General features: G+C 46.7%; 1 protein-coding gene across 1 annotated transcript in view; it reads right to left on the reverse strand.

Moving 5' to 3' along the window:
- The window catches only part of LOC112240987 (metalloprotease TIKI2), a 91084-nt gene that overhangs the window by 25092 nt on the left and 39883 nt on the right, over nucleotides 1-26109 (reverse strand). Inside the window, exons 3-4 of the mRNA XM_042309251.1 lie at nucleotides 10369-10515; nucleotides 891-1065 (exon numbers count right to left, since the gene is read on the reverse strand). Coding sequence (XP_042165185.1) covers nucleotides 891-1065; nucleotides 10369-10515 — 322 coding nt within the window. The remainder of the gene's footprint in view (nucleotides 1-890; nucleotides 1066-10368; nucleotides 10516-26109) is intronic.

Here is a 26109-nt window from a genome sequence, read left to right on the forward strand (position 1 = left end):
ACGGTAGGCTGAGGTGCAGGGCAGCACTGTGAACATGGCCTCCAGCCTTCATCTGTCTCCTGTCCTCTGGCTGCCAAAACCCACCTCTGACTGGGCCATAAAGACAGGTAATCTATAATTTACTACTGTCGCCGTCATCCACCCTGCAGCCACTTCCAGCTCCCTATGTCAAGTAACTAAGCTTCAGTGTTTGTGAAAGACGAACACACAGTTTCTGTGAGCACAACAGAGTACCATAGATGGGGTCCCATAGAGGTGCCCATAGGCACAGATCTAGGTTGAGCTTACCCTCCCTAAATCCTAACCTAACCCTTTCGTTCCAGTTCTCTGCTGCCTGTGACTGGAACGAATCGCAAAAATCGCTGAAGTTGGAGACTTTTATCTCCCTCACCAACTTCAAACATCTGCTATCTGAGCAGCTAACCGATCGCTGCAGCTGTACGTAGTCTATCGGTAAATAGCCCACCCAATTTTACCTACCTCATCCCCATACTGTTTATATTTATTTACTTTTCTTTTGCACACCAATATCTCTACCTGTACATGACCATCTGATCATTTATCACTCCAGTGTTAATCTGTAAAATTGTATTATTCGCCTACCTCCTCATGCCTTTTGCACACAATGTATGTAGACTCTCTTTTTTTTCTACTGTGTTATTGACTTGATAATTGTTTACTCCATGTGTAACTCTGTGTTGTCTGTTCACACTGCTATGCTTTATCTTGGCCAGGTCGCAGTTGTAAATGAGAACTTGTTCTCAACTAGCCTACCTGGTTAAATAAAGGTGAAATAAATAAAGAAAATAAAGTGGTAAAATGTGAAACTGACCTTAGATGAGTGTTATGTGGTTAACTGGACTCATAACCTTACAACCCTTCCCACTCACCTGCACCAAAAGCAAAGAAGAAGGTCTGTGAGGGGTTTCGCTGGATGAGGGCGGAGATGCGGCGTGCCATTCGCTCATTGCGTTTGTAGATGAGCTCCTGGCGGAAGTAGTTGTCAATCTGAAGTGCCGTGGTCTTCTCATGGGCCGGCAGGGAACTGTTGATGAAGTGAGGGAGCTGAGAGGGGGTGGGGGTAGAGAGAGGGGGGGGGAGAGAGAAGGAAGGGGAAAGAGAGAATGGAAGAGAGAGAGGGGAAAGAGAAGGACAGAGTGGGAGAACGAGGGAAGAGGAAAGAGAGGACAGAGTGAGAGAAGAGGAAAGAGAGAAGGACAGAGTGGGAGAACCAGGGAAGAGGAAAGAGACAAGGACAGAGTCGGAGAGGGAGGGTGTTAGTGACGTCCTGGCACACACAAGTGCCTGTGTGAGACCTGGCAGGAGAAAGTGTTCCTGACATTTGTGCCAGCGTGTGTTGCATGACAGCCTGATGGAAAATGACCACCAGAGATGGATGGATGGATGGATGGAGAGAGAGAGAGAGAGAGAGAGAGACAGAGAGACAGAGAGACAGAGAGACAGAGAGACAGACAGACAGACAGACAGACAGACAGACAGACAGACAGACAGACAGACAGACAGACAGACAGAGAGACAGAGAGACAGAGAGACAGAGAGACAGACAGACAGACAGACAGACAGACAGACAGACAGACAGACAGACAGACAGACAGAAAATGACACAGCTCTACTCTGCTGATGTGTGTGTGTTTGCATGCCTGCTTGCATGTGTGTGTGTGAATGTGTGTTTAATTGGGGTTTGATTGATTTACAGCAGACAGCTTCCTGGATGTAGTCAGCTCTTGGCCAGCTCAGAGGGATAGACAGACCATTAATCTGCAGAGATGATCAGGGGTCCAGGAGGAGCAAGAGGGGAGGGAGGTCTTGTGTTTAGAGGGGGGCCTCAAGGGCCACGGTTACAGAGGCCCTGCTCTATTATAAAGCTGCTCTGAAAGACACACACACACCGGGGGCCAGGAGGCAGCAGAGCAGACTGCATCTGAGCCCCATCCCTGTGCTGTTCTCTGGGAGTATCCTGTTCACTTCCTTCCAGCTCTGGGGTCAAAGCATTTGTTAGGAGCAAGTTCCTCTCCACTTCCTGACCAGGGCTACTCCCCCCAGTGGAGATGGAGGGAGGGTAATGACAGGAAGGGGTTATCAGGAGAGAGGTCATCAGGAGAGAGGAGAGAACAGGGCTGTGCGTGGGCTGAGAGAGAGAGAGAGAGAGAGAGAGAGAGAGAGAGAGAGAGAGAGAGAGAGAGAGAGAGAGAGAGAGAGAGAGAGAGAGAGAGAGAGAGAGAGAGAGAGAGAGAGAGAGAGAGAGAGAGAGAGAGAGAGAGAGAGAGAGAGAGAGAGAGAGAGAGAGAGAGAGAGAGAGAGAGAGAGAGAGAGAGAGAGAGAGAGAGAGAGAGAGAGAGAGAGAGAGAGAGAGAGAGAGAGAGAGAGAGAGAGAGAGAGAGTATATCATGTCTCTTGGGGCTTTAAAGACTGATTGCCCAGAGGGCCTTGAAAAGTACTGTATACTGTACTGTATGTTCTGGACACCTGTAGCTGCTGTGTCTTATTGAGCTGCAGCACTAAAAGTCATGAGGAGGACTGGAGAGCTGAAAGCCAAGGGAGCTTGGAAAGCTCCTAATCACGTACATGTGTGTGTGTCTGTGATGGGTTGCGCTGAGACATAGATGGGTCAGCTGTCGTACTCCTGTTAGCATGCAGTCTCTATCTCACACACTCCCCCAAAACACTCTCATCCCTCTCTCCCATCTCACACTCTCTTAATCTCCTCTCTCTGTCTCTCTCACCAATAATATCTCTGTCTGTCTCTCTCTGTCTCCTCTCTCTGTCTCTCTCGCACTCTCTTGTAGTGTATGCTGGGAGTTTTTTGGAGTTTGAGTGTTTGGTGTGGAGGGTTCTGTCCTAACTAACTTTTAAATTCTGTCCTTGGTCTTTTCTTTACATTTATTTTTCTATAGTGGAGGGTTAATGCACTATTTGTTTTAGCGGTATCCACAGATTTTTTCAAAGTTAGGGTGGAAGAGGACAGAGTTAGTTTCCTGGGGTTTGGAAGGTGTGGTGTGCGCGATGGCTTCTCAGCCTAGCGCGGAGGAGACGCTGTCGATACGGCATGGATTCAGGCGTGTTCCTTAGAATGGAGTTAAAGTGGAGGAGGTTCTGCTTGCAGTCGGTGAACAGGTAGGAGCTGAATTTATACATTCTGCTTCTAGGATGAACAAAGCTGTGGTTGTCTTCATGAAAAGAGCAAATTTGGTTGGTAGGCTAATTGCTTGTGGAATATTTGGAAGGGGTGTTGGTGCAAATTTCACCTCTTTGACCAGGGTGGTAGTTGCAAATTTGCCTCCGTTTATTACAGATGATCAAGTCAGGAAAGAGCTGAGTCGTTTCGGTAACTTTGCTAGCAGTTTTCGTGTACTGTCGGCAGGCTTTCAGACAGATGAGGCAAGTGTTTTTTTATTTTAATTTTATTTTTTACCTTTATTTAACTAGGCAAGTCAGTTAAGAACAAATTCTTATTTTCAATGACGGCCTAGGAACAGTGGGTTAACTGCCTGTTCAGGGGCAGAACGACAGATTGGTACCTTGTCAGCTCGGGGATTTGAACTTGCAACCTTCCGGTTACTAGTCCAACGCTCTAACCACTAGGCTACCCTGCGCCCCAAGTGTTTCTGTTTCTGAAAAACAATGAACAACAACTAAATGTGCATTTTAAAGTGAGGCTTGGTGAGGGGCTCTATGCAGGGTTTGCCAGCACAGATAGTCTACGGTGTTTTGAGTGTGGGGATTTGGGGAATAAAAGCTTTGCGTGCCCACATAAAGGCCGCAGACAAGGTGAGGGCACAAGCGCCAGTGGGGGAAATCGAGGTCAACGTGCCGGGGGCAATGAGATGCAGAGGCTGGGTCTAGTCATGCTATGGATGGTGGTGTAGATGAGGCTGGGTCTAGTCATGCTAGAGATGGTGGTGTAGATGAGGCTGGGTCTAGTCATGCTATGGATGGGGTGTAGATGAGGCTGGGTCTAGTCATCCTAGAGATGGTGGTGTAGATGAGGCTGGGTCTAGTCATGCTATGGATGGTGGTGTAGATGAGGCTGGGTCTAGTCATGCTATGGATGGTGGTGTAGATGAGGCTGGGTCTAGTCATGCTATGGATGGTGGTGTAGATGAGGCTGGGTCTAGTCATGCTATGGATGGTGGTGTAGATGAGGCTGGGTCTAGTCATGCTATGGATGGTGGTGTAGATAAGACTGGGTCTAGTCATGCTATGGATGGTGGTGTAGATGAGGCTGGGTCTAGTCATGCTATGGATGGTGGTGTAGATGAGACTGGGTTTAGTCAGGCTATAGAGGGTGGTGTAGATGAGGCTGGGTCTAGTCATGCTATGGATGGTGGTGTAGATGAGACTGGGTCTAGTCATGCTAGAGATGGTGGTGTAGATGAGACTGGGTCTAGTCAGGTTATGGATGGTGGTGTAGATGAGGCTGGGTCTAGTCATGCTATGGATGGTGGTGTAGATGAGGCTGGGTCTAGTCAGGTTATGCTAGTGGATGAGGAGAGTATAGTGGGGAAGTGTAAGAGACTAGGGGGGGGGGTCAAGCAGAAAAGGAAAAAGGGTGTGGTCAAAAGCACCATGGAACCTTTTCCTGGTGCTGGGGTGGAGGCCCTGACCAGAGAGGAAGGGGCAGGTGGTCAGGATGGGAGATGGAGAGGAGGAAAGTGAATCTGAGGAAGAGGACGATGAGGAGTTATTTATCCAAGAAAGTTTGTAAGATCCGTACAACATGCTATAAAAATGAGGGGCATGGTGTCCTCTCACCCATGAAACGGTTTAGGTTGAGGAAGTGGGTCACAACTGTGCGTAAGGGTCTACCTTCAGACACTTTAGATGTATAGTTTCTTTCTGGCACTGAGGCTTTTTGAGCTTTGCTATTAGTCTCTTTCTTTGCTGGCTTTTCTCACACTTCTTATGGAGACTTCGGTAGGCTTGCTCAATATAAATGGCGCCAGAGATGCAGGAAAGAGGTGTGTGTTGGGTGAATATGTAAAACAAAAAAAGGTACGGTGTTGTTTCTGCAGGAGACGCATAGTGATGTGTTGAATGAAGTCAATTGGGGGCTCTGGTGGAAAGGGGCAAGTGTGTTGAGCCATGGGACAAATGTTAGTGCAGGGGTGCAGTCCTTTTTGTACCGGGTCTGTCTGTAAAAATGTTCTCCTCAAAGGAGGTGTGTAGGGGTAGGATGCTTGTTGTAAAAGCAGAAATTAACAACATGGGTTTTGTCATTATAAATGTGTATACGCCTAACACAGGGAGAGAGAGTGGGGTTCTATTTGGGAGTTTTAGACAGGAACTCTCACAGGTAGCGCCTGAAGAGACGCTGGTGGTCAGAGGGGACTGGAACTGTACAATGGATTTTAACGAAAGACAGAAATGGGGAAAAGCCTCATTCAGTGTCAGTGGGAATGTTAAGGGACATCATTAATCAGTTCGACTGGGTGGATGTTTGGAGAACTAAACATCCCAACACCAGACAGTATACATGGGTGAAGGTCTTTGGGGCTAGGGTGAGTGCAGCCCGACTTGATCGTTTTTACATGTCCAGGAATCAGTGCAATAGGCTGTTGGGCGCTTCCATTCTCCCGGTGGGGTTTTCGGATCACCACATAACCATGGCTTGGCTGTCCATTTCACCAGGGCCTCGGCAGGAATCCTATTGGAAGTTTAATGTAAAGCTCTTACAAGATGTCACTTTTTGCTCAGGTTTCCAGACCTTTTGGGAAAGGTGGGAGCAGTGAAGAGAGGAGTATGAGTCTCTGAGTCAATGGTGGGATGTGGGGAAAGTCCAAATTCTGCTTTTCTGTCAACAATATACAGCTCTCTCATCCTCAGAGGCTAGGAGAGTATTGGGGGAACTAGAGCGTTGATTTAGTGAGATGGAGGTAGAGATGGTGGGGCAAGGCAATGTAGGCCTCGAGGCTAATTTAGCTGAATTACGTAGGGACCTGGGCAGTATTTTCCAGGTTAAAGCAAAGGGAGCACTTGTAAGAGCTAGGTTCTCCATGCTCAAGGAGATGGAGGCTCTCAGCTCCTTCTTCTTTGGTTTGGAAAGACGGTGAAGTGGTGAAGCCAAGGGTATGCATTGTCTACGGCTGTCTGATGGGCGGGTGACCTCTGTGGTGGGGGAGATGCAGGAAGGGACTGTGGTGTTTTATACTGAGTTGTATAGGGCAGAAATGTGTGATCCTATGTGTGCTCAGGTCTTGTTTGCAAGATTCCCTAAGCTATATCTGGCACAGAGGGATGAAATGGACATTCCTCTGTTGTCCCATGAACTGGCAGAGTCTGTAACCCAGATGTCCCCCGGTCGTGCACCGGGGGTCGATGGACTCCCAGTGGAGTTTTATAAAAAATTCTGGGGAATAAAAGGACAGGACTTCTGTTGCGTGTTACGTGAATGCGTCGGGGTAGGAGAGTTGCTGATGAGCTGCCGTCGGGCGGCTCTGACTCTCCTGCCCAAAAAAGGGGACTTGTATGAACTTAAGAACTGGAGGCCTGTGGCATTACTCTGTACGGACTACAAGATATTTGCCAAAGTCCTCTCTAACAGACTGAAGCCCCATTTAGACTCGATAGTACATAAGAACCTATGCAAGAGACTGCAGGGAGTGTGCTGGACAGGCATGGATGTGGTGACAGGCATAGCAGTGTCAGTATATGCAGATGACGTTTCTGTGATGGTCAGGATATGCAGGCACTAGAGACCAGTCTGAAGGTGTAGGGGCAAGAGCAAAGCTCTGTTATGTGGGGCATGGGGGGATAAAGCCCGTCCTCTGCTTCCAGGGGGTTTGTAGTGGGGTTGTGAAGGGCTTAAAGTGTTGGGGGTGTACCTGGGCTGGGAGAAGTGGGTCAGGAAGAACTGGGAGGGTCTGTTACAGGCAGTGGTGTCAAGACTGGCCAGGTGGAAGTGGCTCCTGTCCCAAGTGTCATATAGGGGGAGGGTGCTGATAATCAACAACCTGGTGGCATCTTCCCTGTGGCATAAACTGGCTGTCCTCAACCCCCCCGCCGGTCTGCTCGCAGAACTGCAACGCAAGCTGGTGGACTTTTTCTGATCGGGCCATCACTGGCTGAGGGTGGCAGTGTTGTACATGACCGTCCACGAAGGAGGACAAGGCTTGGTGGAACTGGAGAGCAGGGTGGCTGCTTTCCAGCTAAAGGCGGTGCAGAGACTGCTGAACCACACTGATGTCGGCTGGAGGGAACCAGCATGCGCACTGCTGAGGAGAGCTGGCAGATTAGGGTTGGACCGGCAGCTGTGCCTCATGTAGCTGGAGAGTATAGCAGGTCTCTCAGATTTTTACTCTGCAATGCTGAGGGCCTGGCAGCTGCTAAGGCCCACACGAGAAGGGGGTGTGGAGCCTGGTGCTGTGGTTGTGGGAGGAGCCTATTTTCCACAACCCAGCCATCCCTTTGAGATCGGTTCAGTCGGCCACCCTGCAGAGGCAACTGATGTCAGTGGGTTTACAAAGGCTGGGAGACCTGCGACTGCTGGGAGAGGAGGGGTGGAAAACCCCGGAAGTCCTGGCACAACAAACAGGAATAACGTCTCTTAGGCTGCTGGAGAGAATCCTGGAGGAGGTCCAGGAGGCACTGTCTGAGCCGGTAAGGGGGTTGTTTGAGCGGCCAAAGGGGGAGGGGCCACCAATGTTCCCGCGACTGCAGGTGACTGCAGAGACTGGAGACTGGCAAGGGGTCTGGAGGACTTGTTAGATTTTAACACTCCGAGCCTGGGGGAGTTTGAAGGGGTGGGAGGTAAAGCCCTCTACAACCTCTGTGTTAAGGTTAGGAACATTAGGAGCCAAACAGGAGTGAATGTATGGTGGGTTTTAAATGGAGGGGGCTCTACAAACCCCTAGTACCAAAGAGGTCAGGGGACCTCTGGTGGAGGGTTCTTCATGGAACCCTGGCCTCTAACAGCTGGTTGGCACGGGTTGAACCGGGAATCGGGCAGGGTTGTCCTTTCTGTGTAATAAAATAAACTGTGATTTGTGTGTTTTCTGTGTGCGCCAGGTTAATGCCATTAATGTCTCTGTTGGAATGACTGTGTGAGAGGTTGGGGGTGTTTTAATACTGTTGGGATGTTTATAATGGGGTACAAGTACTTTAATAAGTAGAAGGCCAAATGTGTTTTGTTGCATTTTCTGTTTGATCAGGCGAAGTTGTCTATTTGGCTAACAAGGAGGAACAGAGTCAAAGGTGGGTGAGATAACAGACCCTTTACTATTGTTTAATGGGATGGTCTCTGCGCGCCTTAGGGTTGAGTTTGACTTCTATAGAATGATAAAAAGTGTGGAGATGTTTCAGGAGATATGGTGTGTTGGGGGGGCTGTCTGTATAGCTGGGGAAGATGTTTCAGGAGATGTGGTGTGTTGGGGGGCTGTCTGTATAGCTGGGGGAAGATGTTTCAGGAGATGTGGTGTGTTGGGGGGCTGTCTGTATAGCTGGGGGAAGATGTTTCAGGAGATGTGGTGTGTTGGGGGGCTGTCTGTATAGCTGGGGGAAGATGTTTCAGGAGATGTGGTGTGTTGGGGGCTGTCTGTATAGCTGGGGGAAGATGTTTCAGGAGATGTGGTGTGTTGGGGGGCTGTCTGTATAGCTGGGGGAAGATGTTTCAGGAGATGTGGTGTGTTGGGGGGCTGTCTGTATAGCTGGGGGAAGATGTTTTGGATATACGGTTGTAGAAGTGGTGTGTTTTTTGGAGAATTGTGATGTATCATGTGGTATCATGTGGTAGATGGAAAGGTGAGTATGGTACATGTATGCAGTACAGGATATATTTAGGTGTTTTATTTTTAAGGGGGTGGTGAGTTTTAAATGAAATTAGAAAGTTTCATTAAAGAAAGACAAAGTCAAAGTCTCTCTCTCTATCAATCTGTCTACTCTCTCTCAAGATCTGGTTTTCATGGCACGTAGTAATGTGGTTAAACACTTGATTATTGGTGTATATGACATTGTGTGTAACCAAGGACATGAACCATATTTACTTTTTGATACAGCTCTGATCTCTCCTATATCATGTATCTTTACAACTCTCCTTCCTCTTTCTAAATATCTTTTCCCCTCATACCCCCCCTCTCTTGTGACTCTCTTCTTTCTCAATTTTGCTCTCTCTCTCTTTCCTCTTTCAATCTCTCTCTTTCTTGTTATATTCTCTCTGTCTCGCTCTCTGTCTCTCTCTCTCTTTCTCTCGGTCTCTCTCTCTCTGTTTCTCTCTCTAGGACTGGTGGGTCCTGTGGGACTGGAGTGTGAGTGTCTAGGCTAGAGAAGGAGAAGCAGAGAGGATGGGGGCGGGGGACCGGGGGGGTAAAGAAAAGGGAGGGAGCCCCATCGGTTCTCTGATGAATGAGCACCGCTAGAGCGTTTAATGAAAACAGAGAAGAAAGAGGTGGCCAGTTGGAGGGGGGGTGAATCACATGCAGATAACTTATCACAGGAAAGCCCATTAGCTGCAGTCTATCCTGACCGCTCAGGAAATGTGAAATGACAGGGAAACATTTCCTCCCTTCCTCACTCCTGGTTGCAGCCCTGACCAGGGCCTCCGTCTGCATTCTCTCTTTGAACGTCCTAATTGCTCTACACCCTCTGGTGGATTGGCCTGCTCTGCTACGGCGGAGGAATGAGTAGGGCCCTCCGTGTTGAAATCCATTAACCTCTCCCGCCTGCGGCCCATCGGGCCCCCAGTAGATGAAGACTGAGTTGGGAGAGCATGGGGCTGGGGATTACTGTCCATTTATCAGGGAACACCTGCTACTCCGGTAGAAAGTTCATAAGGCCTGCCATAGATCAGCACAGCCAGGCACCGCCATCAACCATTAGATGGTTATAGCATGTGGTATGGAATGTTAATGTGTTATTATTAGATAAAGACCCCAGGCTCACTAGTCTGATTTAGCGGAAGGACTCAGGAGACAACTGTAGGAGACATGGTCTTTAGGGGCCAAGGATACAGAAGAGAATGTCTTATTCTATCATTTGTCTGGCCGTAATAATATACCTGTGAAGGTAAAGTGATGTAATATTCTGAAATGATCCTAATTATACGTTGCTGATGTCGTGATCACAGATGATCATGTGTGTGCCATCAGTCTGACAACATACATAATGGTACAGTGTTCATGAATGTTGAAATATGACCATACCATAATTGGTATGTCAATACAGGATATATAGTACATGGTGTGTGACGACTATAGTGTGTGTGGTCATAGTAAGTCACTCCTCTAAGTCTGGGCTTGATTGTTAGTTCAATCGGGTGTGTTAGTGCTGGGTAGAAACAAAAGCCTGCATCTTCAGGACCAGGATGGAATAACATGGCTTTAGCCCCTTTCCGTCTTCCAGCAATGGTGGATGTACCTGTGAGGTGTCGTGGTTGAAGATGATGGAGCTGAGGTCTCCACAGTTGTAGTGTGTGATGAGGTCCTCAGTGGTGTAGGAGCCCTGCAGACTGCCTGCTCTTACACTCTCATGCTGCAGCAGGGTCTGGTTCAGGGCAAACAGCACCTGCAGAGGGAGGAACTGTTAGGGACTTGGCAGTGTGAACAATGACAGCATAACAGAACACTGTTAAAGTCTCATTTTGTTGTGGCTCACACTAACACAGGCATACTGTAGTGGAATTGTATGATGGATAGTTTATAGAAGTTTCTTTCCATTCGTTTCCTAACGTTGCCCATCATGTGCAGACTGGCTAAAACAGACCACAAGAGGCATGGCAGAGCTCCATTTTCTCCACTTCTCCTCTCTCAGGGAAAAATAAGGGAGAATGGAAATGAGGAAGACTGTCCCTTTAAAAATAGCTCTCTCAGGGCCTCAGCACCATAAATTTACAGCCCCCATTAAAATAAAAAGTAAACCCTCTTTAGAGAGAATTTATGGCGTGCAGCAGCCAGCGGGAGCTGCGACACTGCAGCTGTCCCAGACACCAGTGGTTAACAGTCCCAGCTCCTGCCCCCTCAATCCCACGGCTGCCTCTGACTGGCCTGGCAGGCCCCAGCCAGCTGTCAATCAGGGCTAAGTGTTCTGACAGGAGCGCTAGGTGGAGGGCGTGGGGAACAGAGTGGTTTACTCAGAGTACAGTAGATTGAGTTTCACACCGTCTCACATTCCGCCCACTAACACATTCATGTCCTATGGTGGTGCGGTCAGTTGATTTGCACCCTTGATTACGTACGTATGACTGCATGTTACATCACCGCTGGTAACTCCTAAACCTAATTGCCTCCACCAGGGTTAGTAAAGGAAAGTGATGGCTATACCGTAAATACTGAAGGTCGACATCCCGACCGCATGATTTGTGTGTAAGCTTAAGGCCTACAGCTGCACAACTGATCTAAGTCAACACACTGGTTATATGTAATAATTCACAAAATGATGTTATGTTTTTGCAATCACTTATTGAACTCATAAATGCCTTATTGTATTGTCTTTTTGAATGTTGCTTAAACTTGTTGTTACCTTAACAATGAGCTGAGCACAACCTAGTTCTAAGCTAAATCTTGTGACTCTCTTCTTCCTCAATTTTGCTTGAGAATTTGTTTTCTTCTCTCTTTCTCTCTCTCTCTCTCTCTCTCTCTCTCTCTCTCTCTTGTGTAGTCTGAGGTCATTGTATTTGCTAACCAGTCTTCCAGGCGGTGCCTTAGTAGTGTGCCTCTGTTCTAATGAGGGGAGACAACACTAGAGAGCTGACAACAGGGATCTTTCCCTCTTGCTCCCTCCCTTCTTCCCTCCCTCAGTCCACTCTTCAACCTCTTCTCATATTTCCCATTGCATGCAAGCAACCCCAGGACCTCACCCAGCCTTTCTCACTGCACAGAGAGCGGTGAGCAATCTTATTTATTTTATTAGACGTGTTTCACAGTCTATTTTCAGCCAAGGGCCCAGCGCCGTGCTGTCATCCTGCCAAAGCGGTAATCCCAAAATGGGCCTTGATCAAACCTGCAGCCTTAACGGTTAGTGCTGAGTAATTTCGTTTTTTTTAAAACATTGAAAGCATTGGTGAAATAATGACATTAAAATGATTTTAGAGCTTTTTAATGGAAGTTCCAAAGCCCAAACTAGTGAACATTCAATTGCCAAAACATTGAAAATATTCACAGTCACAGTGTTTTCCAGTACATTGAGTAGCCAGCCAAATAGAAATAGTAGCCAGCCAGCCAGGCCCAAGGAGCTCTATTGTGGTGGTATATACTAATGCTTAGATTCCATCTGAAATACACTGCAAAATGTACCACCCAGATTGAAAACATTTGTTGTGGTATCGTGTAGAAAGACATTACTTTACAATTTAAATGACTGAAAATGTAAGAATTCAGTAAATATTTTTAGCTGTTTTGGATATTGTCTTGGTTTCCATTTTTTTCAAAATTATCAGGTTTTTGCTCTCAAAATCAAACTTTTTTAAATAGAAAAATGTAGTTGATTCCCTACTAAGGACAACACGTTTTTGAATATTGTTGAATTCCATTTTAATGCCTCTATTCCGTGAGGGCCCTAATGATCATATTTGGACCAGAATGAGGCCCTCTACTCTTTTCCATTTTTACCAGTGACCTGCCACTGGCATTAAACAAAGCATGTGTGTCCATGTATGCTGATGATTCAACCATATACGCATCAGCAACCACAGCTAATGAAGTCAGTGAAACCCTTAACAAAGAGTTTCAGTCTGTTTTGGAATGGGTGGCCAGTAATAAACTGGTCCTGAACATCTCTAAAACTATGAGCATTGTATTTGGTGAAAATCATTCCTTAAGTGCTAGACCTCAGCTGAATCTGGTAATGAATGGTGTGCCTGTTGAACAAGTTGAGGAGACTGAATTACTTGGTGTTACCTTAGATTGTAAACTGTCATGGTCAAAACATATAGATTCAATGGTTGTAAAGATGGCGAGAGGTCTGTCCGTAATAAAGAGATGCTCTGCTTTTTTGACACCACACTAAAAAAAGCTAATTCTGCAGGCTCTAGTTTGTCTAATCTTGATTATTGTCCAGTCGTGTGTCCAGTGCTGCAAGGAAAGACCTAGTTAAGCTGCAGCTGGTCCAGAAGAGTGCGGCACGTCTTGCTCTTCATTGTAATCAGATGGCTGATATAAATACTATGCTGCCAGTCTCTCTTGGCTAAGAGTTGAGGAGAGACTGACTGCATCACTTCTTATTTTTATACGAAACATCAATGTGTTGAAAATCCCAAATTGTTTGCATAGTCAACCTACACACAGCTCTGACACACACACTTATCCCACCAGACATGCCACCAGGGGTCTTTTTACAGTCCCCAAATCCAGAACAAATTCAAGAAAATGTTCAGTATTATATAGAGCCTGTATTGCATGAAACTTCCTTCCATCTCATATTGCTCAAATAAACAGCAAACCTGGTTTCAAAAAACAGATAAAGCAACACCTCACGACACAACACCTCTCCCCTATTTGATCTAGATAGTTTGTGTGTATGCATTGATATGTAGGCTACGTGTGCCTTTAAATAAAATGTATGTAGTTCTGTCCTTGACCTGTTCTTGTCTAATGATGTTCTGTATTATGTCATTCTGTATTATGTTTTATGTGTTGTGTGGACCCCAGGAAGAGTAGCTGCTGCTTTTGCAACAGCTAATGGGGATCCTAATAAAATACCAAATATAGAAATACCAAATATTGTTCCTGCTGTGATGATTCACCATCTTCATCAAATGTTTTTATAATTTATCTTCCGATAATCACCAATAAGCTTAGGCCTCCCATGCAAATTATGCAAATTATGCAAATTAGGGAGCCAAATTAAGGACTCTCTCATCGATACGATTTGGTAGGCTATACTTACTGACTGACAATGCAATTACAATGGACATATAACGGAAGTTACTAATGTAACTATGGCTATACTAATTCCTGAAGACTGTCAATATGGTTGAAAGCATGGATAACAAGAAAGTAACAAGAAAGTCATGCTAGTGACGTGACAGCATCGGAGGATGTGCCCCCACGGTTCATATAAAACAATACATCAGACCACGCACTCAGAGAATTTTCTCGCCCAAAGATTCCGAGTGACAGGAAAGTACTGACGCTCTACCAGGTATTCGTAGAACCATAGTTACATTCGTAACTTCCGCTCTACTTCATACCTTTCAGAACGTCAGTACGGTGAAAGTATGGATGAGTCATACCAACAAGGTCGCAAGGAATTGCACTACTAACCTCTGATTATTGCACCTGTGCCACTGGAAGAATGGCAGACCCCATGGTGTGGCAGGATGTGACGTTGACCCTTTAAAATCTTGAGAATATGCAGGGCGACGACCAGGTAGCAGTTGCTCATATCTCATTCAGGGGGATGCCTCTAGGTGCAGTCAAGGATGTGTCTACACTTCTGATCGAGTGACATATCACACCTTCTAGGACAGGGAGCCCTACACCCTTGTAGGTCTGAGTGATGATATCCACAACCCAGTGTGAAAGCCACTGCTTGGACAATGCAAGGCCTTTTGATTTACCATTGAAGCACAGAAACAACTGGTCTGTCTTCCTGTACTGCTCCGAGGCTTGCATGTAGCCTTTGAGAGAACGGACTGGACACAGGAGAGTTGCTCGCTCGTCCTCCTCCGCATTCTGGAGAGGAGGGGGGCAGTAGGCCAGCTCGATGGCTTGATTGATGTGAAGGGGTGATAAAACCTTAGGCAAAAAGGCTGGATTGGGCTATAAGGTCACAGCTAGGTCATCTACCTTCCATCGTAGGCAGACAGGACTCACAGAGAGCGTGTGGAGCTCACTCACACGTTTCGCTGATGAAATAGCTAAGAGGAAAGCTGTTTCCAGAGAGAACCATTTTATGTCCTGCTCCTCCGTATGCTCGGTAGGGAGGGTTTGTCAAAGCCTTCGAAGCTAGTGTCAGATCCCAGGATGACGCGAGGACACCTCTGAGGGGATGCAGACGGTGGACATCATCTTGCCGATTTTCCATCGCTGCCTAAATGGTTAGCCGATATGGCTGAGGCATACACCTTCAAGGTAGAGGCAGAGCCAGAGTCCAATGGGTACAGAGCAGGACACTGGTTCCTCAGCCCGTGTAGAGCATAATTCGATAAACAGCTTACAGCAACCAGCTTACATCATCCTGGATGATGGGGGTCTGGCATTCTGTAACATCTCGATAATAGCAGGATTGCAGCAGAGAGGGTCGGGCTCTTCAGGGGCCACACCCATAGCTGTAGTTGGTCTGGGCTGGGATGCCATATCCTGCAGTGAGAGCAGGTCCTGTCTGTGAGGGAGCTGCCATCTGGGCCATCTGGGGGCTACAAGCAGCAGCCTGTGCTAAGCCTGAGAGACCCTGTGTAGCGTTGCTAAGATCAGGGGGGTCAGAGGGAAGGCATACAGTAGGTCCTCGGGCCACGTGTGGGCTAAGTCATACATGCCCAGGAGGGCTCTTGGACTCTGCCAGCAAGAACCAGAGGGGGCAGTGGAATGTTTGCTCTGTGGACCAAAACTTGTAAGATTCCCATTGTTAGGGCAGAGACATGAGCATCTCTTCATTATATACAGATCTCTAGTTGCAGTCAAATGTCTTTACACGGAGGAGGGAGAGAGAGCATGATGTGGTAACGATGAGTTAAAATCCAATAGCCTAATTATTGTTTACTGACTCATTTTGTTTGCGTATCCCTTTGCCATTCATAAATCATGCAACGTGGTTCTACGTCATACCTTCCAGGTCGTCAGTACAGTTGAAAGTATGGATTATATCCCTCGCGCTTCGCGCAGGTCCAGTAATAGAACAGTCCAGTAGTTAAACAGCCATCACTAGCACATTAGAGGCTGCTGCCAATAGGCATTGACTAGAATTCACTGGCCACTTTAATAAATGGAACACTAGTCCCTTTTATAATGTTTAAATGTCTGGCATTACTCATCTTATATGTATATACTGTATTCTATACTTTCTATGTTATCTTAGTCACTTAATAATGTTTACATATCTGACATTACTCATCTCATATGTATATACTATATTCTATACTATTCTAAGGTATTAGTGACTTAATAATGTTGACATATCTGGCATTACTCATCTCATATGTATATACTATATTCTATACTATTCTACTGTATCTTAGTCCGTTCCGCTCTGACATCACTCATCCATATATGTATATAGTCTTAATTCATTCCTACTTAGATTTGTGTGTATTGGGTATATGTTGTGTCATTTGTTAGATATTACTGCACTGTCGGAACTAGAACCTGCAATAACATCTACTAATCAAGTGTACATGACCAATAACATTTGATTTGATTTTAATCAACTCCCACAATTCTGTGCTGAACTAGGTTCAGCCCAGCGTCCCTCATAGTTCTTGACTTGATTTCTATCCTGAATGATTTGATTTCTCCCTAGAGAAACGTTGCGTGGAGTTCACAAAAAAATAACTAACTAAATGGAATTCAAGTAATTGAACCATCGTTGGTCAATTAGTTGTTTAATAATCGAAACCCCCCTGAAATGTTGGTTAATCGCTCAGCACTAATAACTGCAAATATGCTTTCATTCCCCCGCACACCTCATACCTCACCAGGAAATTCCAGGACCCCCTGCCTGCTCCATAATGACAATCCCTCACATATTTATTTCTATATCGCGTGCTTGCTTTATTGTTTTCATTTTTCCTCTGGCTGGTGGGCTGGGGCACAGATGTGCATTGGCGTTGCCCAAGACCTTGACCCACATGGCTCTGTGCCCGCCCAGGGCTTTCTACGGCTGCCAAGAGCAACACCAGACCAGGCCCTGGGCAGAGAGAGGGCTGGGGCTGGGTGCGGGGCGGGGCGGGGTAGGGGCAGAGAGAGGGCTGGGGCTGGGGCTGGGTGCGGGGCGGGGTATGGGCTGGCACAACTCAACCTGCCAGCCCCTTTGGACTGCTGGGAGTTTCCTTAAACACAGCTAACTGCACCAGACACTCTGGACCTGATATATATATATATATATATATATATATATATATATATATATATATATATATAGAGAGAGAGAGAGAGAGAGAGAGAGAGAGAGAGGGATGTGAGTGGTCTGGTAAGTCAATATTGTTCTCACACTGTGGAGACTGCACATCTCTGTGCTCTTGCCATAGCGCCTGCACTTTGATGTGTTGAATGTGTGTGCGTGTGCGAGTGTGTATGTTGACGGACAGAGTGGCTGTCCTTCAGATGAAGTGTCTCTCTCTGCCTAAGGGAAAGGCTGAAACAGGCTAGACCACAGAGGCCTGACATAGGCCATCACAGCACTTCACAAAGGTGGAGGGTGATTACGTGATGATCTCATGGAATTTAATACCACACTTTACTTCACACAGGTTACTCATCACAACACCTTCATGAGATCCTAATTAAGTACAGATTGCATAAAGAACAAAGCTGGAAAGAGCACCACGCTGACAGTGTTGGAACGCCAGTGAAGCATTCCAACATTTAATATGTGATCAGTGGAAAGAAAGAGCAAGAGAAAAAAACGAGAGAAGGTGCAGAAAAACAGCCATCAACAAGTGTACATAGAAGCAATTGACCTTGAAGTGTATTAAACCCTGTCTGTTTGTTAGAATTTGTGTTACTTGGTTTTACGCCTAAGACTTTTATGCTGTTATAACATGTAATGAGTAGGTGCTGGTGACAAGGTGTTGGACAGCTCGCTCATGTCATCTACCTCACTTCCTTTCCTACCTCACTCCATTTCCTCCCTCACTTCCTTTCCTACCTAACTCTTTTTTTCTCTTTCTCTCTCTTTCACTTAAAAAACAATTGGTTTGTTAACTCTTTATTCTCTCTCTCTCTCAAAATGTAATTCAAGGGCTTTATTGGCATGAGAAACATATGTTAACATTGCCAAAGCAAGGTGAAGTAGATAAAAAACAAAAGTGAAATAAACAATAAAAATGTACAGTAAACATTACACTCACAGAAGTTCCAAAAGAATAAATACATTTCAAATGTCATATTATGTCTATATAACAGTGTTGTAACGATGCGAATAAAGTACAAAAGCTAAAATAAATAAACAAATATGGGTTGTAATTACAATCTCTCTTCCCCTCTCTCTCTCTATATATACACACACACAGTATATACCTATTTTTTTCTACACTGAGGCTGAGGAATGAGGCACCCTTCTACCCTCTCAAAGTACATAGACGGAACAAAATAAATGAGAGAGGGAGATAATATAAAACAAATAAGGGCAGGTCATAATGGAAGCATGTGTTAGGCAGACGTAGGTTTCTCCTCTGTGGGCAGGGTAAGGGGCATCGTTAGTGGAAGTGGGCCGTGGGTCTAAGGAGGTATGACAAGCATGGAGAGACCTACCAGCATCAGGCAAGAGATCTGAGAAGGATCTGAGAAGTCTGCTCTCAGATATTTAATCACCACTGATCAAGGATGCATAGAGAAACAGCTTCAGGCATTGTTCCTCTCCACTGCCTGCCTCGCTCTGGGAGCTCATAGAGGTGGTTGTGTTTCACCAGCAGACCCAGCACCCTGACCCAGGAACATGCACGGCTGGGCTCCTCTGGGAAGGAATGGGGCTTAGCCCAAAGGGGATTGGGTTCAGAATGTCCTGAGACTCTGGGGGTGAGTGTGGCTGTAATAACATCCAGGGTTAGCTAGGGTTGGGAAACCAGGATCCAGACATCTCATCATACACACATCCTCCTGAGTGGTTCAACTACGGCAGATACTATAGGACTTGTGCGTGTGGGTGTGTGTGGGTGCGTGTGGGTGTGTGCGTGTGCGTGCGTGTCTGGATGTGGAAGAAAACCTGTGCATCGCTGCCTTTGAAAAGACAATCCCCTAAACTCCCACAGACTCCTAGCTGATCACAAGACAAACACAGTAAAACAAAGTCTGAAAAGTCTACATTTCCTCTTTTCACTTCCTGTCTTTATCATCTCTGCTTGATGCCTGTTTGTCATACTGAGCAAGTTATTTTGGCTCTTTCAAAACCACTGTCGTCTGATCTTTTACGTTTAGTCGGAAACACCTTGAATACATTACAGTAGGAAATGGAGATTGTGACACACAAGACCACTTCAAAGTTGTCTGTACATTCTCTGGTAGCTTTACCGTTGTCTTCAACAGTAGCCCTCATACCTGATCATCTTTTAGGTAACCCTGTAACCTGTCAGTGCTATAAAACCAACATGAAAACAAAAAAATGTCTTCAAATGTGATTTTCCAACTTCCAAGAATTGGCTAAATATTTTGACAACCCCTTGGCACCTCTTTTGTGTTACTTTTACTTATTTGAAGGTAAGCAATGCTTTCAACTGATACCATCTGACAATAGCAACCGCCGGGTCCCTTACACAGTCTTTACCCTGGTTAGTACCCTATCTAGACACACACACACACACACACACACACACACACACACACAGACATACCATACATACCAGCTAAAACTTTTGTCCCTTCTATACATTTTTCGACAATATTTCCGGTCAGCCATCCTTTCCGGATTTGACTTTCTATCTCTCTTCTTCCCACTCTCTTCTTCCCACTCTCTCTTTCTCTCTCTCTCTCTCTCTCTCTCTCTCTCTCTCTCTCTCAGCCCAGGAAATCTGGGGATTACCAGGGGACAATCCCAGTGGCAGCAACTTGGTGCTCCCAGCATCTACAGAAAGCCTCCCTTTCTTCCCTCTCCTCCCCCTCTCCCTCCTGAACCAGGGTCTCGGTGCTGAACACTGCAGGACCCTTTCAGCCTGGCGGGGGACAAATCTCATCATCCTTCTCTGTTATCCCTCTTTCTGACCTCCTCCCTCAGGCAAACTCTCCGTCTCCTAGCCTCCGTTCCTTCCCCTCCTTCAGTCCCCCTCTTTCTCCCAGTCCAAACTCAGGCCTAGGCTTCACAGCCCCTCTCCCCGGCCCCCCTAGTCCAGTTAATAAGAACCTGTGGGGGGATCGGCCCTGCTCTCTTTACACTTGTCCACAAACAAACCCCGCTGTTTGACTTGGCAGCCCCAATACAACGCCATTCATCTGTACTTTCCTGCCAGCCTGAAAATTCAGAAAATAATAAAGTATCGTTTGAGCTGCTGAGCAGCTGCCTCTTCACCATGAATACCCAGGAATGGTGTGAGAAAAGAGAAAGAGAGATTGGAATGAAAGAAGAAAGAGAGAAAGGGGTGAAATAGTGCTCAATCTTACTCCCTTTCAGTACTGCTGGTGGCTGAAGTAAGCGGAGGTGTAGAGAAAGGAGCAGAGGAAGAGAGCGGTACTGTGGTTAGGTCACAGAAACACTTGACCTGTCTAAGCTACTAGCCCACAGCTTACATGCAATGCTGTACTGGGAGCACACTGATCCATACACATTCTGAAGATAGCTCCTCTTATCCTAGGGAAAGATCTTATTGAATCGGATTTATCTGCCCCAATTAAGATGTGTGATTCTATCCGAACCATATGAGTGGGTTTCATTCCATAGTCAGCAAGACCAGGGAGACTCCTGCATGTATAAAACATACAGCTCCAACCCACAGACCACTTCCCTCTTATCTCGCAGCCTGCTTTGGTTCATTTAATAGCTTTAGACAGTGTAATTCCCTAAGAATGATTTGTATTTCTGAAAAGTCCCATGCTAAGGTCCTGATGAAACATGAGAGTAGCACCTAATCCTCTGTATGAAGATAAATTGTGTCGTGGACCCTGAATCCTGGGAGTTGCAAGGCAGGCCTGCTAGAGCAGCAGTGTGGGAGTAGGACCAGTCCCTTTACAGGCTGAATTCCTCTGAGGTTTTCCTGAGTGGTTCCTGTCACCAGGGCTGTGTGTGTGTGTCTGGAGCCAGTGCCAGGTACAGCTCATCTCTCACACACAGCTCAGATGAAGTGTTAAGTGAGGTCATCATGCCTCATACATCTGATCTTGGGCCTGTGTCAGTTCAGATTGGCGTTACTGGACCCTGGTCTGACTGATAAGCAGCTCTCTCAATGTGCTCCATACTGCCTGGGTAGTGTACAGGACTATGGCATGGCGTAGCATTGAAATAACTGCAGCATTTCCATATAAAAAGAATATGATTGAAAGGCTATTAGGTATGAGTTAATGTCTGTGTGCAGTGCATGTGTGTCCATTTGTAAGAGAGACCATGAGAGAGGAGGTGGGGGAGTCCTGGAGAAAGGGAATGTAAGAGTGAAAAGAGAGAGAGATAAAGAGAGAGAGAGAGAAAGCCATGTGTTTATAGTTAGCAGGAAAGCAGGATCTGACTTCCAGTGAAATCCCCCCCATCCCTCCATCCCCCTCTCTGATCCAGTCTGGAGCACAGCTGGCCCTGCACTGCCCTCCACCAGCCCACCTCTCCACTCCTCACCCCTCCATCCAGACAGACCTGGATCCTCCACACAGTTATTAACAACATCACTCACCCTCTCTCTTCATCCCCCATTCCTCTCTTTCTTCTTCTTTTGACTGGTTGCCTTCTCCCTCCCACCACTGTCTGTCTGAACTCTGTTTACATTGCTTTCATCTACTCGTCATCCTTCCTGCTTTCTGCCCCCACTCTGTTGTGTTAATACTGTGTGTGTGTGTGTGTGTGTGTGTGTGTGTGTGTGTGCGTGCGTGTTATAGATTGTGTATGTGCATATGTGTGTGTGCGTGCGTGCATCAGAATGTTTGTGTGCGTGCGTAAGAATGTGTATTTGTGTGTGTGTGTGTGTTATGGTGCGGTCAGTGTGAGTACAGTGTACAGTGCTGTGTCTGTCTGACCGTAGCAGTAGCAAAACGGAAGAGGGCAGGCTCTGCTCCCCTCAGTCACGGCTTCCCCCAACACTAAACACTAAAGCAGCGTAATCCCAGACAAACACACCATTTCACGGCAAATCAACGGGAGAAATGTCAAATTTCACGGAGTACAGGCAATCTGGAGAGAGGCCGTGCCTTAAAGGCGGTGAGAAAAACACATTGAGACAGTATGTGAGTGTGTGTACTTGTGTGCACTTGTGTCAGTGCACGTGTGCAATAACGAGCACATGTACAGTATGTTCCCTGGGACGGTGTGTGTGTGTGCCTGCCGGCCGGCCTGTGTGTGCTTGTGTATGCGTGTAAGCTCATCTGTGTGTGTGTGTGTGTGTGTGTGTGTGTGTGTGTGTGTGTGTGTGTGTGTAAGAGAGTTTCAGGGGGAATCACACGATGCCTGAGGGTCACGTTGCCCCGTCATTTTCAATGTATTATATTATATTTTGAAAAACTTCTGTCAGCACATCCGTGAAGAGAGAGAAGAAATCATCTCCCCAATGAGAACAAGCTGTCTGAGACAGAGCGTGGAAGAGGGAACACACAAATCCCAATACACACAAACCCCAATACCTTCAATAGACACTGAATTTTCCCTGACGGAAAATATTTGTGGGTTTTCTTGTCTGCCTCTTACTGCTGTGGCCCCCTACCATGCATAGCCCCCCACCCACCTAGACACACACACATGGCAGATCTGATGAAGATGTGTGTGTGTGGTGTTTAGCTACACAGGAATGAGGAGCCTATCAGGTCAGAGAACCCTGCTGTTCAGCCGTGTCCTCCTCACTGGGCCTGGGCCTAGGATACACACACACACAGGTTCCACTGATCAGAGGAATAAATCATGTCACCTCCTGCCATATCTCTGTCCCCCTCTCTTTCTCTGTGTCTCTCTATCCCCCCACTCTCTCAGTCTCTCCAGAGGTCCGTCCAAAAGTAGCTTGGAAGTGGAGTGTGAATTGAAAGCAGATGAAGGCGTGAATAACAGCCAGTATGAAGCATTTTATTCGTTAATCTACAGTAACAACGGTACACTTGAGCCTTCTCTTTCCACTTCCTGTCTACCCCTTTCCCGCCCAACAACCCCACCTTCACCACTCTCGTCGATCCAAGACAGGAAGCCAAGCCAAGCCAACCTGCATGATGGACAGAAAAACTAAAAAATACTGAGAGACAGATGGAGAATGATCAGAGGGAGAGAGAAACAGCAGGAAGAGAGAACCAGACAGACAGAAATGACAGGAAGAAAGAGGAGAGAGAGGTAGAGCAAGGGGAGAGAAGAAAAAAGAGAATGAGAAAAAGGGGGGAGAAGGAAATGAGAGTTGAGAAAGAAGGGAATTGTAGGGAGGAGAGAGTGAGAAAGAGAGATACAGAGATGAAGAGATACCGAGTTGTCCAGCCAGAGAAAGAGAGATGAAGAGATACAGAGAGTTGTATATCATGTGAGTTATCCAGCCAGAGAAAGAGAGAGAGAGTCTCCCTGGCTCCCTATATAATTATTCCACAACTCGTCCCTCATGCCTAACACCCTGAACCTACTGTAGCATCAACAGCTCTATTACACCTAGCCTAAATACAATGTTTACCATAACCTGTATTCACCTTAGCTAGTGCCTAGGCAGAGCCCAAGCCCCTTAGACTGTCCTCTCCAACACCCAGCCAGAATAGTACTCTCCCCCCATACTCTCCATACCCAACCTACACAGAAGTCTGAGCCAGGATCCACTATAAGAGAGACACTTGGAGTGTTCTCCAGACTCTTTAGGCCTGTTTGAAATGGCAACAACGGGAGTAGAGTAAATCACATTGGGCAGTGACCACTGATGGCTCTCCCATTCAGGATAATAACACAGTCATAACTCTGTGGGTCTGACTGGTGTATTAAAACGTATTTGGACAGAAGGGGTCCTATGGACATACTGTAAGAGAGGATTATGAATAATAGAGATTTGCCGTAGGGGGTTGCTGTACTGTATGTTAGTGGTGGTAATGGTGTCTGGTCAGAAGGTAAAATGGGTCGTGGACACCCTTGCAGCGCAGTGCTGGTTGTTGGCGAGAACAGAGCTGGATGTCAGATCAGAGCTGAGGCATTTTACTGCTCTCATAAGCTTCTAATTATTTCATAAATCTTTAGTTAGGCTCTGAGTTGTGTTGCTTGAGCTTTGTCCAAGAAGATTTAGAATGTTTATGTAATCTCTCTGTCATTTATTTAGGAGAAGTTTGATTTCTTCCCCTGTTTGGTGGTACGTGTGGATATGGGGAGAGGGTGAGTGAACCTCATGTTCTGTTTGTTGTTTTATCGGTCTGGCCTGCTGTGTCAGTGTACAGTATGAGGGTATACATCTGGGTGAGGTGGTGCATACAGGCTTTGGAAAAGTGATGATCACAGAAGGGCATAAACATTTCCCAACCATGCTCTACCTTGTTCTACCCTGGTCTACCCTGTTTTACCCTGCTCTACCCCATCTATTCTGCTCTACCCTGCTCTACCCTGTTCAACCCTGTTTTACCCAGCTCTACCGTGTTTTACCCTGTTTTAACCTGCTCTACCCTGTTCTACCCTGTCTACCCTGCTCTACCTTGTTCTACCCTGCTCTACCTTGTTCTACCCTGTTTTACCCAGCTCTACCCTGCTCTACCCCATCTATTCTGCTCTACCGTGTTCAACCCTGTTTTACCCAGCGCTACCCTGTTTTACCCTGTTTTAACCTGCTCTACCCTGTTCTACCCTGTCTACCCTGCTCTACCCCATCTATCCCGCTCTACCCTGTTTTACTCTGCTCTACCCTGCTTTACACTGATATACCTTGCTCTACCCTGTTTTGCCCTGTTCTACCCTGCTCTACTCCTTCTACCCTGCTCTACCCCTTCTACCCTGCTCTCCCCTGTTTAACCCTGCTATACCCTGTCTACCCTGTGCTTACCCAGCTCTAACCTGTTTTACTCTGTGTTACCCTGCTCCACCCTGTTGTACCCTGCTCTACCCTGTTCTGCCCTGCTCTACCCCATCTATCCCGCTCTACCCTGTTCTACCCAGCTCTACCCTGTTTTACTCTGCTCTACCCTGCTTTACACTGATATACCTTGCTCTACCCTGTTTTACCCTGTTCTACCCTGCTCTACTCCTTCTACCCTGCTCTACCCCTCTACCCTGCTCTCCCCTGTTTAACCCTGCTATACCCTGTCTACCCTGTGCTTACCCAGCTCTAACCTGTTTTACTCTGTGTTACCCTGCTCCACCCTGTTGCACCCTGCTCTACCCTGTTCTACCCTGCTCTACCCCTTCTACCCTGCTCTACCCTGTTTAACCCTGTTCTATCCTGTTTTACCCTGCTTTACCCTGTCTACCCGGTTCTACCCCGCCCTACCCTGTTCCACCCAGCTCTAGCCTGTTTTTCTCTGCTCTACCCTGCTTTGCACTGATCACCCTTGCTCTACCCTGTTTTACCCAACTCTAACCTAACTAAAAACAACAGCCTTGTTACGGTGCCTATATTACATTATCAATCTCTCTCTACTATTCAAACAAGAGTAGTTGTATAATAAAGAGGAGCCGTTTGAACCGTTTTATAGAAACATTTGAATCTCTACCCTGTTCTACCCTGTTTTACCCTGCTCTACCCTGTCTACCCTGTTCTGCCCTGTTTTACCCTGTCTATCCTGTTCTACCCTGTTTTACCCAGCTCTACCCTATTCTACCCTGTTTTACCCTGCTCTACCCTGCTCTACCCTGTCTACCCTGCTATACCCTGTTCTACCCTGTCTACCCTGCTCTATCCTGTTCTCCCCTGTCTACCCTGCTCTACCCTGTCTACCATGCTCTACCCCATCTATCCTGCTCTACCCTGTTGTACCCTGATCACCCTTGCTCTACCCTGTTTTACCCTGCTATACCCTGTTTTTCCCTGCTCTACCCTGTTTTACCCAACTCTACCCTGTTTTACCCTGCTCTGCCCTGTTTTACCCTGCTCTGCCCTGTTTTACCCTGCTCTACCCTGTTTTACCCAGCTCTACCCTGTTTTACCCTGTTCTACCCTGGTCTACCATGTTTTACCCTGTTCTACCCTGGTCTACCATGTTTTACCCTGCTCTACCCTGTTCTACCCTGGTCTACCATGTTTTACCCTGCTCTACCCTGTTCTACCCTGGTCTACCATGTTTTACCCTGCTCCACCCTGTTCTACACTGTTCTACCCTGCTCTTCTTCTGTTCTGCTCCTGAGACATGAGCTACATCAGCTCTGATGTCTGCCTGGCTCCCCACAACAAAACCACAGTTTGGTAAATAGCGACGCCCCTGCCCAAGCCAAACACCCCCTCCCTCTCCGCAT

The sequence above is a fragment of the Oncorhynchus tshawytscha genome, linkage group LG01, assembly GCF_018296145.1.
Source record: "Oncorhynchus tshawytscha isolate Ot180627B linkage group LG01, Otsh_v2.0, whole genome shotgun sequence".
Classification (NCBI taxonomy): Eukaryota; Metazoa; Chordata; class Actinopteri; order Salmoniformes; family Salmonidae; genus Oncorhynchus; species Oncorhynchus tshawytscha.